The 13649-nt window shown below is 44.2% G+C and overlaps 1 protein-coding gene across 1 annotated transcript; it reads right to left on the bottom strand.

The window, feature by feature from the left end:
• Positions 1-927: 927 nt before the first annotated feature.
• On the bottom strand, positions 928-11499 carry PSMB5 (proteasome 20S subunit beta 5). Its single transcript, XM_060780036.2, has 3 exons — positions 11184-11499; positions 6803-7109; positions 928-1446 (listed from the first exon to the last, which is right to left on the bottom strand). Exons 1-3 carry the CDS (start codon positions 11415-11417, stop codon positions 1148-1150), a joined length of 840 nt encoding a protein of 279 aa, XP_060636019.1. The 5' UTR covers positions 11418-11499; the 3' UTR covers positions 928-1147.
• Positions 11500-13649: the final 2150 nt, after the last annotated feature.

Below are 13649 nucleotides of genomic sequence, written 5' to 3'. Positions count from 1 at the left end.
CACCATTTGTGGCCCTTACTATGGCTCTTTTTCATTCTTTTCCAATGAGCACAAAGACCCGTGCTTGGAGAAAGGGCACCACTTATCATCCTCTTTCCCATTTACTGATCCTTCCCAGATGTACAAAAACCCATTTCCTCACTGTTCCCAGCCCTTACTGCAGCTCTTTTTTCATTCCTTTCAGTGAGCATAAAGAACCACAGCTTGGAGAAAGGGCATTTCCTCAGCTTTCCCCACCACAGGCACATTCTTCTTCCCAACCACACCTCCATCTTGGCCTCCCTCGTTCCTCCTCTCTCGGCTGCCCTGCAGCTGGCAGTAACCTTTTCCATTCGCATTAGGTTCCATACATTGCACACACAGTCTTCGCGTCAATTGGGTGGGAACCGGAGAATGCAACAGTGCGTAAAAAGCGAGGGAGGGGTGTATGCATGATAGAAGGGCTCGAAAGGGTTAAAGGCAACATGTAAATATAGAGAGGCACAGATGAGATTGATCCCTGTAAAAGGTAGGGATTGGTGTTACCAAAGGTGTATTGAAAACAGATGGGAACATGGGGTACCACACAACGGGAACCAGTGGCAACCGTCGGGCAAAGGAGGAATTCATTTAAAAATCATTTGACTCCCTTTCCTCAGTATTACAGACACGTATGCTTTGGTGCCTGTGGGGATAGCCGACCTTCTGCTTTTTTATCTTTACAGATTTTTGCCTAGAAATGAAACTTTCAAGAGACATTTATCTCCCAAGCGTCTAGGCCCGAATCGTGCCCGCCCACACAGCCCGCTTGCCCCTCCAGGCCAGCCCTGCACTGGAAAGGCTCCAAAGCCAACAGTACACCTCTGATAGGACTGGAGTAGCCAAGATTTATCTTGATCACCCTTGTGCTTCAAGCGAGGACACAAAAACTGTTTGGACAGTAGCGGATTAATTTAGAAGCAAAACACTTTTATTACATGGATCACGGGTCACAAGCACAAAAACAGTTAACTTTCCCCTTTGCAATGGCCAAGCTGTGGGTTGCAGCTTTCTTCCATCATTTTGGCCAAGCATTCCCCATGTGCCTTATGGTTCTACAATCCCATTTATCTCTATAGCAAATATAGACCCAAGTTCAATGCTACCCTTCCTCCCAGCGTCCACAATTTCAAGCCACTGTCCCTGGGGCTTTGTCACAGAACAATTCATGGAGTTTGGACACGTCGTCACTGGAGACACGAATCCAGCCATCCTGGCGCACATGGTAGAGGTTGACGGTGCCCCCAGAGTAGGCATCGCGGTAGGTTGCTTGGTAGATGGCACGGCGGGCCAGATCATAGGCTTCTTCCACTGAGAGATTGTGAGAGTAGCCACGGTCCATCACCCCATAGGCATAGACCGAGCCAGAGCCCACTGAGAAAACTGTGCCTGAGATACGGTTCCCTTCGCTGTCAACATAGTACAGGCCTGAAAGATAGGACAAATCAGGGAGTTATTGGGGTCATCTACAGATTGTTTCTTTATTTCGCATATCTGTATCCCGTCCTTCTCACCCCCAGAGGGGGACTCAGGGCAGCTTCACAACAGGCATTCATTCAATGCCAACAACAGTAACAAATAATAATAGCAATCAAAACATTAAATTACTAAAACAATTGTCTAAAATCACGCAGGTTTAAAATCATAGTCCGGATCAGTTCATTGTCATTCACATAAATTGGTTCTCATTCTTAGTTGCTACCTCTACTGTTCGAATGCTTGGTCCCATTACCAAGTTTTGAGTTTCTTTCTAAAGGACAAGATGGAGAGGGCCAATTTGATATCATTGGGAAGAGAGTTCCACAGGTAAGAAGCCACCACTGAGAAGGCTCAGTCTCTCGTCCCCACCAGTCAGGTTTGTGAGGATGGTGGGACAGAGAGTAGGCCCTCCTTCATCGATCTTAAATTTCACGATGGTTCATAGCGGGAGATATGTTCAGACAGGTAAGGTGATCCAGGACCATTCAGGGCTTTATAGGGTTAAAGCCAGCACTTTGAATTATGCTTGGTAGCAGATTGGCAGCCAGTGGAGCTGGCGTAGCAGACAGGTTGTACGCTCTCTATGCCACTCCGGTGAGCAACCTGGCTGCCATCCATTGGACTAGTTGGAGCTTCTGAACAGTCTTCAAAGGCAACCCCACGTAGAGTGTGTTGCAGTAATCTAATAGGGATGTATCAAGAGTGTGGACCACTGTGGCCAAGTCCGACTTCCCAAAATATGGGTGCAATTGGCGTACAAGTTTTAATTGTGCAAAAGCTCCCTTAGCCACTGCCAAGACCTGGGGTTCCAGGCTCAACTATAAGTCTAGGATCACTCCCCAAGCTGCAAACCCGTGTCTTCAGGTTCCTTACTAATCCCCTTCCCAACGCCTGCCCTTCACTCTTCCCAAATGGGAAGTTACATGTTCTGAACATTTATATTATCACACTGCATCATCTTTTTCAAATGGTTGTCTGCAGGCTCACCAAGTCCTTTGAGTTTCTCTAATCCCCTGCAAGCATTATTCTTCTCTCAGCACGATACAGTGCGTATGTATCTAAACAAGCAGATGTGCAACAATAAAAGGAAATGTGGCAATGGAGAATGCTGAGTTTTGTTTTGATGGAGCTACAGAGACACATATTTCACCAAACCCTAGAATAAATTTGGACACAAGACCAGGTGCCTTTGTTCCCAGTGTTCCCTGATGTAATTCATCTTCTACAATTGTTGAGAGACCCAAGGGGACTGACCCTTCAAATTCATCGGGTTTTTTGGCCGGCTGCCCTTCTATTGTTCTGAGCAAACCACCTTGCTCAGAAACCTTAAAAATCTGAATACTTTTTAAGTTTGCTTTCTCTATGAATTAGCACAATGCACAGGTCCAAATCTTGTAACCTATATAAACAGAAAAAGAATGTGATTTTAAGAACCCAGAATTAAAAAGAAATTTTAGAAAAGGCAACACATGGAATATCCTGAAATGATGGACTCTGATTTAGATGGAAATGAGGGAAGGTTAATACAATATCCGATGTAAATCTGGAATGGGGAGAGAACATGAAAATACAGGTTTGTTGTATGTATGTATGTGTGTGTATGCCTTCAAGTAATCTGTCAATTGATGGCAACCCATGAATTTCATAGGGGTTTCTTAGGTAAGGAGTCCTCAGAGGTTATTTTGCCAGTTCCTTTTTCTGAAATATAGCCTACAGCTTCTGGTGGGGAAAAAGGAAAAAGAGCCCCATGGCAGTGTCTAAAGCGGGGTGGGGAGACAGAATGATATATATGGCTTGTATTCCATTTCCAATCACATTCAACTAGATGAGATGTTTCCTGGTTTCGGTGTAATTCACTCCCAGACTTGTGCGTTTTATGACTGCAGCCTTTGCATCCCAAGACCCATAAAGAGTTACTGCTAGAATTCAACACAGAGTTTTAACAAATAAATGTTTTAGAACAAATAAAAATAAAAATAAATGTGAATAGTACTTAACAAAGAAACTGCAATCAGAACAATACAAGGTTGTACAGTATGTAAATTCTCTAGTACTTCCTTCAGATTACCAGCCTAATGGTAGAATTGGATATATTGGCCACTACTGCAATTCTTTATCACATAACAGGGCTATATTAAGGCAACACAATGTTCAAGATTATAGCAGTGATGGGCAAGTGTGGCCCTCCTTAAGTTTTTAGGCTACAGCTTCCATCAGACCTAGCCAGCACAAACAACTGTAAAAGATTAAGTCATGCTCCCCATGCTCTATTCTGCCTTGGACAGACCACACCTGGAATCACACTGTGTCCAATTCTGGGCACCGAAATTGAAGGAAGATATTGACTCTAAGCTGGAATGTGTCCAGTGGGGGTGACTAAAATGATCAAGGGTCTGGAGAACAAGCCCTAACAGGAGTGGCTTAAGGAGCTGGGCATGTTTAGCCTGCAGAAGAGAAGGCTGAGAGGAGACATGATGACCATGTATAAATATGTGAGGAGAAGTCATAGGGAGGAGGAAGCAAACTCGTTTTTTGCTACCCTGGAGACTAGGACACAAAACAATGGCTTCAAACTACAGGAAAGGAGAGTCCACCTGAACATTAGGAAGAACTTCCTAACTGTAGGAGCTGTTCAGCAGTGAAACTCTCTGCCCCGGAGTGTGGTGGAACCTCCTTTGATGGGGGCTTTTAAACTGAGGCTAGATGTCTATCTGTTGGGGGTGCTTTGAATGCGATTTTCCTGCTTCTTGGCGGGGGTGGACTGGATGGCCCAGAAGGCCCCTTGCAACTCCGTGATTCCATTATTATGAGCACTGATGTCCAAAAGCACCAGGAGAACCATAGCTGCCCACCTGCTTTAGAGAAAGGGCTCTGTGATGAGCATGGAGTGCCAACAATCTACATGGATGTTGCAATTATTTGTTGCTTATCAGAGGTGGCCCAAACAAACTAGGAGCATCAACTCAGTAGGCATAGCAATGGCCAAAACCAAGCTCTCGGTTCCAAGTCCTTACTTTATCATCATACCTAAGAGTGCATTGCCTTCCAGCTCTTGTAGCACCCTTTGTACAATATAGGCACAAACAATCTGAATAGAAGCTGTGTGAAGAATAAGCACATTTGGGCCTAAAAATAGAATTTGAGAATCTAATGGACACTGTTTTAAGATCTATGTTGTCAAGTTACACATTTAACAGAAGATACACAAATTATAACATGTCAAATGGGCTTGTGAAATAGATCAATAGGGAAGTAATCAAATTGTATCTACAGAAATCAGAAACATTAGGTGAGTTACACTATGATAAATTGTGTTTTACATTAACTATGGTCTGTTGCTTTAGCTATCAGCTGTACAAACAAATAAACCATGGCTTGTGTTCTCTATTTCAGTTTCTCTCGCATTCTTTTTATCTGCTTGTTTTATAGTGGGTAGCTGGGGAAACAAATCAGAGCCAAGCCACTGCTGCAAGAATCTGTGGGTTATTGCATCACTGCCAGCCAGATTTGAACAACCTTCAACATGGCTTCTTGTGATGCATGGATGGGGTCAAAATGTGATGGTCATAACAAAGATGCAAGTCCTAAATAGCAATTCAGCAAGCCTTAAGTAATGTGAAATGGGGCAGAGGATGAATAGCTAAATAGCAATTAACTGTTATGGTTTAGCACAGGGGTCCACAAACTTTTTAAACAGAGGGCCAGTTCACAATCTCTCAAACTGTTGGGGGCCAGATTATAATTTGAAAAGAATGAATGAAATCCTATGCACACTGCACATATCTTATTTGTAGTGCAAAAACACTTAAAATACAATAATTAAAATTAAGAACAATTTTAACAAATATAAACTTATTAGTATTTCAATGGGAAGTATGGGCTTGCTTTTGGCTGATGAGACAGCATTGTTATTGTTGTGTGCTTTCAAGTCGTTTCAGACTTAGGCAGACCCTGAGCGAGGGCCGGGTAAATGACCTTGGAAAGCCGTATCCGGCCCCTGGGCCAAATATTTGAGGACCCCCGGTTTAGCATTTCTGAGAAGGTAGGTATGAATAAGGAGCCCCCGGTGGCGCAGTGGGTTAAAGCACTGAGCTGCTGAGCTTGTTGATTGAAAGGTCGCAGGTTCGATTCCGGGGAGCGGCGTGAGCTTCCGCTGTCAGCCCTAGCTTCTGCCAACCTAGCAGTTCGAAAACATGCAAATGTGAGTAGATCAATAGGTACCGCTCCGGCAGGAAGGGAATGGCGCTCCATGCAGTCATGCCGGCCACATGACCTTGGAGGTGTCTACGGACAACGCTGGCTCTTCGGCTTAGAAATGGAGATGCACCACACCCCAGAGTCAGACATGACTCGACTTAATGTCAGGGGACTACCTTTACCTTTACCTTAGGTATGAATGATCAGAAGAGAAAAAGAATGATCTCACTCCCCAGGTAGAGAATTCTGAGGAACAGCAAAGATTATATATGCAACCACAGGTTTCATACAATGGTTTCTCTCCAGCTACATAGCACTTCACAAAGCTAGCATTCATATAAATGTAGCCAAGGATTTCAGCTGTGTCAGGTGTCAGCATTGTAAGGAAACTGTGGAATACACTGCCTATGCTAGAAGTTCCTCACAGAAGATTGGCCGCAGAACCTCAAAAATAAGGAACTAGAATGCAAGAACAGGCTTTTTCCGTAGCAGAACTTCAATTAAGGAGCTCTCTCAAAAGAGAAAGCAGGCCAACCTCATTTTTACTGAGCGGCTAAAGTCTGTCAGAAGTTTAGCATTTAAAATACTTTAATCTGCTTTTAATTTTCTTTCCTGACATGCTTTTAGATTCTATTCTACATTGCTCGCAGGCCCTGGTGGACGGAAAAGTCATTTATATATACATTTCCTAGCTGCCTTAAGTCCCAGGTTTGGAATGATAATGACTTAAGACACGAAAATAAACTAACAAGCTTCTGGAAGCTAATAAAATATTTCCCTCCTAGGAAGGCATTTGCAATACAATCGTAATATATTGCTTTAATCAGTTTCTGCTTAATATTTTAATTAATTTTGATTGCTGCTGTGCTGTTTTGTGCTGCAGTTTCCTTGCTTTAGGGTTAACTTGGAAACTGATAGCATGTTGTAAAATCTTGGATTATTAACTTTGGCTGAAAGCAGCTTAGAAATCCACAGAGAAAAAGCAGGGCATAGCATTATATTACAACTTTTAAAAAAGAAATAAATATGTGTGAAGTGTAAATGTGGGTAGGTTTTGTGAGATGCCACAAGGGAAGGTGTGCCTTCCAAAATCACATAGTGTCCTCACCTGGCCCTCGCTTGTCCCAGCCACAGATCATGGTGCCCATGGAGAGACCCATTCCCTTATACTGATACACCATGTTGGCCAAGAGCTTGGAGGCAGCCGCAACCGAGATCCGCTCCTTGTTGCGGAGTTCATAGATGCGGCATTGCCTGGCCAGAAGCCGCTCCCAGAAGCTGCAGTCGGCTGCACCACCAGCCATGGTCCCCAGGAGGTAAGGGTTGATTTCGATGACCTTCTTGACTGTTTGCGAAGCAATGTAGACACCTGCTGTTGCCCGCGAATCCACTGCGACAATCACACCATGTTGAAACTGGAGGGGAAAAGCAAGAAAACAAAGAGATCAAAGATCAAAAATCCCCTATGAAAGATACCCACAGGTTGCTTGTGATACAAAGCATGTCTTACAAAAACATGTATACTAGGCAGTTTCTGCTAGCTATTACCAGAAGCAGTATATTGCTTGAGTCCACACTAAAAGACCATACCTTCCCTAACTGAGTCTGTGCAGGATTTAAGATTTTTAGTGGACAGCTTTCTCTAAGCCCCACCACGATCACAAGGACATTGTTTGAGCTAAATGAAGGGCCTTCTCTGTGGTTATTTCCAGGCTGTGGAACTCCTTCCCACAAGAGACTAGGGGCCCTTCCAGACAGACCCTATACCCCAGAATCTGTTCCCAGGTTTTCGGCTTTAAACTGGATTATATGAGTCTACACTGACAGATAACCTGGGATCATATCCTGGGATATAGGGTCTGTCTGGATGGGCCCTAGACTAATCTATTCTGTGCTCTCCCATCTGCAAGTAAAGACATGTTTGTGTACATATGCTTTTTACTAGTACAATAGTCTCTCGCTTATCCAACATAAATGGGCCGGCAGAATGTTGGAGAGGCAAAAATGTTGGATAATAAGGAGGGATTATGGGAAAGCCTATTAAACGTCAAATTACATTATGATTTTACAAATTAAGCACCAAAACATTATATTTTCCAACTATTCAACAGAAAAAGCAGTTCAATACACGGTAACGTTATGTAGCAATTACTGTATTTACAAATTTAGCATCAAAACATTGCAATGCATTGAACCAGCTGTGGATCCAGGTGGGAGGAAGACTGCATTGGATAATAAAGAACGTTGGATGAGCGAAGGTTGGATAAGGGAGACTCTAGTGTAATTGGTTGTTGCAGAAGGTTCTTTTAACAGGAGACACTCACTTTTACTTATTATTTGTCTTTTAAATTACTACTGTTTTAAAAGGAAGCCTTATTTTGTTTATTTAAATCCTTTTATTATATTCTTTCAGGTGGATTTGATCTAATTTGTACTGAGATCTTGGGTCTTATATTTAAAGAAAGGTGGAGTAACAAATAAATTAAACGATCAAGATTGAATAGCAACATGAAATGACAAATGTTCAAGCAGATTGCCTCTGTCTCAGAAAAGTTTGCAATCCCAAATTCCACAGGGTTTGCAAAATGCTGTAACACCAGAGGCATTTACAAGGAACTGGGTATATGATCTGAAACTTCCTTTGTGGAAACTTAAGGGATAGTTTTGAAGCAATTCGTGTTCATTCACCATGTAAACGAACATCAGGCAATATCTCAGCATCACCTTATCCAACACTGACATTTAGGAAACACTGTGCGAGCACCAAGCACAAAGTAGCTGCATGCAATAATATCCTGCGGAAACTTACTGATAGCGCATGGGGTGCAGACCCAAAATTAATAAGAACATGAGCCCTGGCCTTGTCTTACTCAACTGCTGAGTATGCCTGTACCATCTGGCATAAATCTGCCTACGCAAGGTAGATGAATATAGACTGAATGAAACATGTAGAATAATCACCTACACCTGCTGAAAGACTTTATATTTATTTATTTATGGCATTTATATGCCACCCTTCTCACCTTGAAGGGGACTCAGAGCAGCTTACAAGATATATATGCATACAATATATTAAATTATTAGCATAGTACAATATCAGTATTATATATTACTATATTGTACTACACCATTATATTGTAATATAATATTGTAATATGCAAATCTCATGGGAAGACAAGCGGACAAATGTCAGCGTGCTGGAAGAAGCAAAGAGCACCAGCATTGGAGCGACGGTCCTCCGCCATCAACTCCGCTGGACCAGCCACATTGTCCGGATGCCCGACCACCGTCTCCCAAAGCAGTTGTTCTATTCCAAACTCAAGAACGGAAACCGGAATGTTGGCGGGCAGGAAAAAAGATTTAAAGATGGGCTGAAAGCCAACCTTTAAAACTCTGGCATAGACACTGAGAACTGGGAAGCCCGGGCCTGTGAGCGCTCCAGCTGGAGGTCAGCTGTGACCAGCAGTGCTGTAGAATTTGAAGAGGCACGAATGGAGGGCGAAAGAGAGAAACGTGCCAAGAGGTTTGGTGGGTGTTGACCTTGAATTTTGGAGTTGTAGTTCGCCTACATCCAGAAGCACTGTGAATTCAAATAATGATGGATTTGGACGAAACCTGGCACAGATACTCAATGTGCCCAAATGTGAACACTGGTGGAGTTAAATGTTGTCATTTGGGAGTTGCAGTTGTTGGGATTTATAGTTCACCTACAATCAAAGAGCATTCTGAATCCTCTGGTTTGTGCAATGAACTCTTACCATATCCCCCGGATCCCCTTCCTGATGTTTTACCCTGCCCTATCTCCCAGTGTTTTAAAATTTTAATCTTTGAACTGGCCCTGCCCACTGTGTTCATTTTTAGTGGTTTAATATCTTGATTTTATATTGTTGTGCTGTATATTTACATTTGGTGGGGACACGAGATAGGGCCTTTTCTGTAGTGGCCCCCCGACTCTGGAAAACCCTCCCAAAAGATCTTAGACAGGCCCTACATTGGCAGTCTTTAGAAAAAACTTGAAGACCTGGCTGTTCCGATGCACCTTTCCAGAATAGGAATCTCCAATAACAAGTCCCAGACGCACTTTCGTAGAACTTGCCCTATAATCCCCACATACCACCTGCCACTTTTAATCCTGTACCCACTACTCTGGCCTGGCCCAGTTTTTATAGTGTTTTGATGTATTGTTTATTGCATGTCGTTATACTGCTTTAACCGTTTTTAATTTGCTTTAGGTGTTGTATTATTGTGTTGTGTTTTGAGGCCTCGGCCTCTGTAAGCCGCATCGAGTCCTTTGGGAGATGCTAGCGGGGTACAAATAAAGTTAATAATAATAATAATAATAATAATAATAATAATAATAATTTGGTATTTTTGTATTTCATGTTATTTTATTTTATGGCTTTCTCTTGTGTTTTTGTGTTATATTGTGTTTCTGTATTGATGGCCATGGCCTCATGAAAGCTGCCTCAAGTCCCCTTTGGGGAGATGGTGGCGGGATATAAATAATGTTTATTATTATTATTATTATTATTATTATTATTATTACCACCATAGAATCATAGAATGAAAGAGTTGGAAGAGACCTCATGGGCCATCCAGTCCAACCCCCTGCCAAGAAGCAGGAATATTGCATTCAAATCACCCCTGACAGATGGCCATCCAGCCTCTGTTTAAAAGCTTCCAAAGAAGGAGCCTCCACCACACTCCGGGGCAGAGAGTTCCACTGCTGAACGGCTCTCACAGTCAGGAAGTTCTTCCTCATGTTCAGATGGAATCTCCTCTCTTGTAGTTTGAAGCCATTGCTCCATTGCGTCCTAGTCTCCAGGGAAGCTGAAAACAAGCTTGCTCCCTCCTCCCTGTGGCTTCCTCTCACATATTTATACATGGCTATCATATCTCCTCTCAGCCTTCTCTTCTTCAGGCTAAACATGCCCAGCTCCTTAAGCCGCTCCTCATAGGGCTTGTTCTCCAGACCTATTATCATTTTAGTCGCTCTCCTCTGGACACATTCCAGCTTGTCAATATCTCTCCCACCAACGATAGAATTGGGCCAAACTTCCCACACAGAATCCCCATGACCAACAGAAAATACTGCGTTTTCTGGTGGTCTTTGCTGACCCCTCTGACACCCTCTTGCGACCCACCCAGGAGTCCCAACCCCCAGGTTGAGAAACTCTGGCCTAGAAGAATCCTGTTTACATATACAAACATAAGGAAATCTCTTGGCAATGGGACCTAAGAGGCAATTCACAGACTTTATACCAGGCATGGGCAAGCTTGGGCCCTCCAGGTGTTTTGGACTCCAACTCCCACCATTCCTCACAGCCTCAGGCCCCTTCCTTTCCCCCCTCAGCCGCTTAAGCGGCTGAGGGGGGAAAGGAAAGGGCCTGAGGCTGTGAGGAATGGTGGGAGTTGGAGTCCAAAAGTCCTGGAGGGCCCAAGCTTGCCTCTCCGGCCTTCTTCCCCTTTGCATCCCCGCAGAACCTCACTTTGAAGGCCAGCGTGGTGGTCCCATGCAGCAGCTCGAGGTTGACATCCTTGGCATTGGCTCCTTGGCTCAGGCTGGAGGAAGGGGCGGCCAAAGCCAGCGGCAACTCCGCCAAGTTCCTCCCTTCGCCGCATGCTCCGAGGTCGGGGGTCCGAAACTCAGTGCCGGCCCCGAAACCGAAGAATCCGGCCTTGTTCACAGGCAGTTGAGGCTCCAGCAGACTGGCCAGCGCCATCTTGGATAAGGGCCTGGTCACCGTGACTCAGGAGCGCTTCATCGCCTGGGTGCTTTATAGACTTCGGGCGCCATCTTTATTGAGGGCAAAACGAAGGGCGAGGCGTAGATACAACACACGGCGGGCGCCATTTTTGGTTTAGCTTCACTTTCCTTTCAGGGCATGCTTAGATATATTTTTTGATGTCGCCATTTTTAGTAAGGGCTGTCTTCATAGATAAAGATAAACAAAGCATTTTAGTCGCCATCTTGGGTAAGGGCAATGCTGTATTGGGAACACAGAAATGTTGGACCACTCTCACAACCACCATGTCAGACTACACAGAGAAGCCATTGAAATCCACAAGCAGGTGGACAATTTCAACAAAAAGGAGGAAACCATGAAAATGAACAAAATCTGGCTACCAGTATTAAAAAACTCAAAATTTACAACAGCACAACAACAGAGAGTAAACAATCAGGCACATCTAATCACCTCTCAACAATAGATTCCCCCAGGCACTTCCAAGCCAGGTTGTTGTAGGTTTTTCCGGGCTATATGGCCATGTTCTGGAGGCAATTTTTCTCCTGACGTTTCGCCTGCATCTATGGCAAGCATCCTCAGAGGTAATGAGGTCTGAGGAAGCTTGCCATAGATGCAGGCGAAACGTCAGGAGAAAAATTGCCTCCAGAACATGGCCATACAGCCCGGAAAACCCTACAACAACCCATGCATTCCGGCCATGAAAGCCTTCGACAATACAGAGAGTAAACAATCAGGCACATCAAATCACCTCTCAACAAAAGATTCCCCCAGGCACTTCCAAGCCATTAAATGCTAATCAAGGTGGTCAGTTGAAACATTCACACCTAGCTCCAGCAGACAAAAGTCCTTTGTCCCACCCTGGTCATCCCACAGATATATAAACCCATTTTCCTACTTCCAACAGACCTCACTACCTCTGAGGATGCTTGCCATAGATGCAGGCGAAACGTCAGGAGAAAATGCCTCTAGAACATGGCCATATAGCCCGAAAAAACCTACAACAACCCTGTATTGGGAAAGCCTGGTGGCCTAACAATAGCCCTCCGTATCCACGGGTTCGTTATCCACAATATAAAGAGCAAACCTTGTTTTTTTTGCCATTTTACATAAGAGACGTCATTTTATTATGCCTTTCGATAAAATTGGACTTAAGTTACTCCAGATTTTGGAGCCAGGCCTTAACAAACTTAGTCCCTCCAGGTGTTTTGGACTTCAACTCCCATAATTCCTAACATTGTGTTAGCCACTGTCATTTTTTCAAGGGAATGTCATATTTGAAACGACAGAAAATCACACGTTTTGCTACAATTGCTGCAGTAAAAAAAAAGCCAAAGATCTAGGATGCATCAGGCATGGGTAAACTTGGGCCTTCCAGGGGTTTTGGACATCAACTCCCACAATTCCTAGCAGCCTACCGGCTGTTCCTTCCTCTGACATATCGTTTACAGCACTTGGGATTCATTGGTGGTTTCTCGTCAAGGGCTAACCAGAACGAATCCTGCTTAATGTGTTGTTGAAGGCTTTCATAGCCATAATCACGGAATGTTGGTGGACAGGAAAAGAGATTTAAACATGGGCTCATAGTCAACCTCAAAAACTCTGGCATAGACACTGAGAACTGGGAAGCCCTGGCCCTTGAGCGCTCCAGCTGGAGGTCAGCTGTGACCAGCAGTGCTGCAGAATTTGAAGAGGCACGAATGGAGGGTGAGAAAAACATGCCAAGAGAAAGGCACGTCAAGCGAACCCCGACCGAGACCGCCTTCCACCTGGAAACCAATGCCCTCACTGCGGAAGAAGATGCAGATCAAGAATAGGGTCACCTACGGACCCACCGCCCGGACACCGAACTTGGAGGACCATCATCCTCGGACTACGAGGGATCGCCTAAGTAAGTAAGTAAGTAAGCAAGCAAGCACTGGGTTGATGTGAGTTTTCCCGGCTGTATGGCCATGTTCCAGAAGCATTCTCTCCTGACGCTTCTCCCACATCTATAGCAGGCATCCTCAGAGGTTGTAAGGTCTGTTGGAAACAAAGCAAGTGGGGTTTATATATTTGTGAAATGAAGGTCCAGGTGGGAGAAAGTACTGGTATCTGTGGCAGGTAAGTGTGTATGTCGTAATAGGCCACCTTGATTAGCAATCAGCCAGGCTTTGAAGCTGCAAGGTCATTAAACGCTAATCAAGGTGGAATGATGTCCAGGATAAGAGA

Source organism: Anolis sagrei, chromosome 6 (assembly GCF_037176765.1).
Source record: "Anolis sagrei isolate rAnoSag1 chromosome 6, rAnoSag1.mat, whole genome shotgun sequence".
In the NCBI taxonomy this organism is placed as follows: domain Eukaryota; kingdom Metazoa; phylum Chordata; class Lepidosauria; order Squamata; family Dactyloidae; genus Anolis; species Anolis sagrei.
The sequence above is the reverse complement of the archived record's forward strand: the minus strand, read 5'-3'. Positions and strand labels throughout refer to the sequence as shown.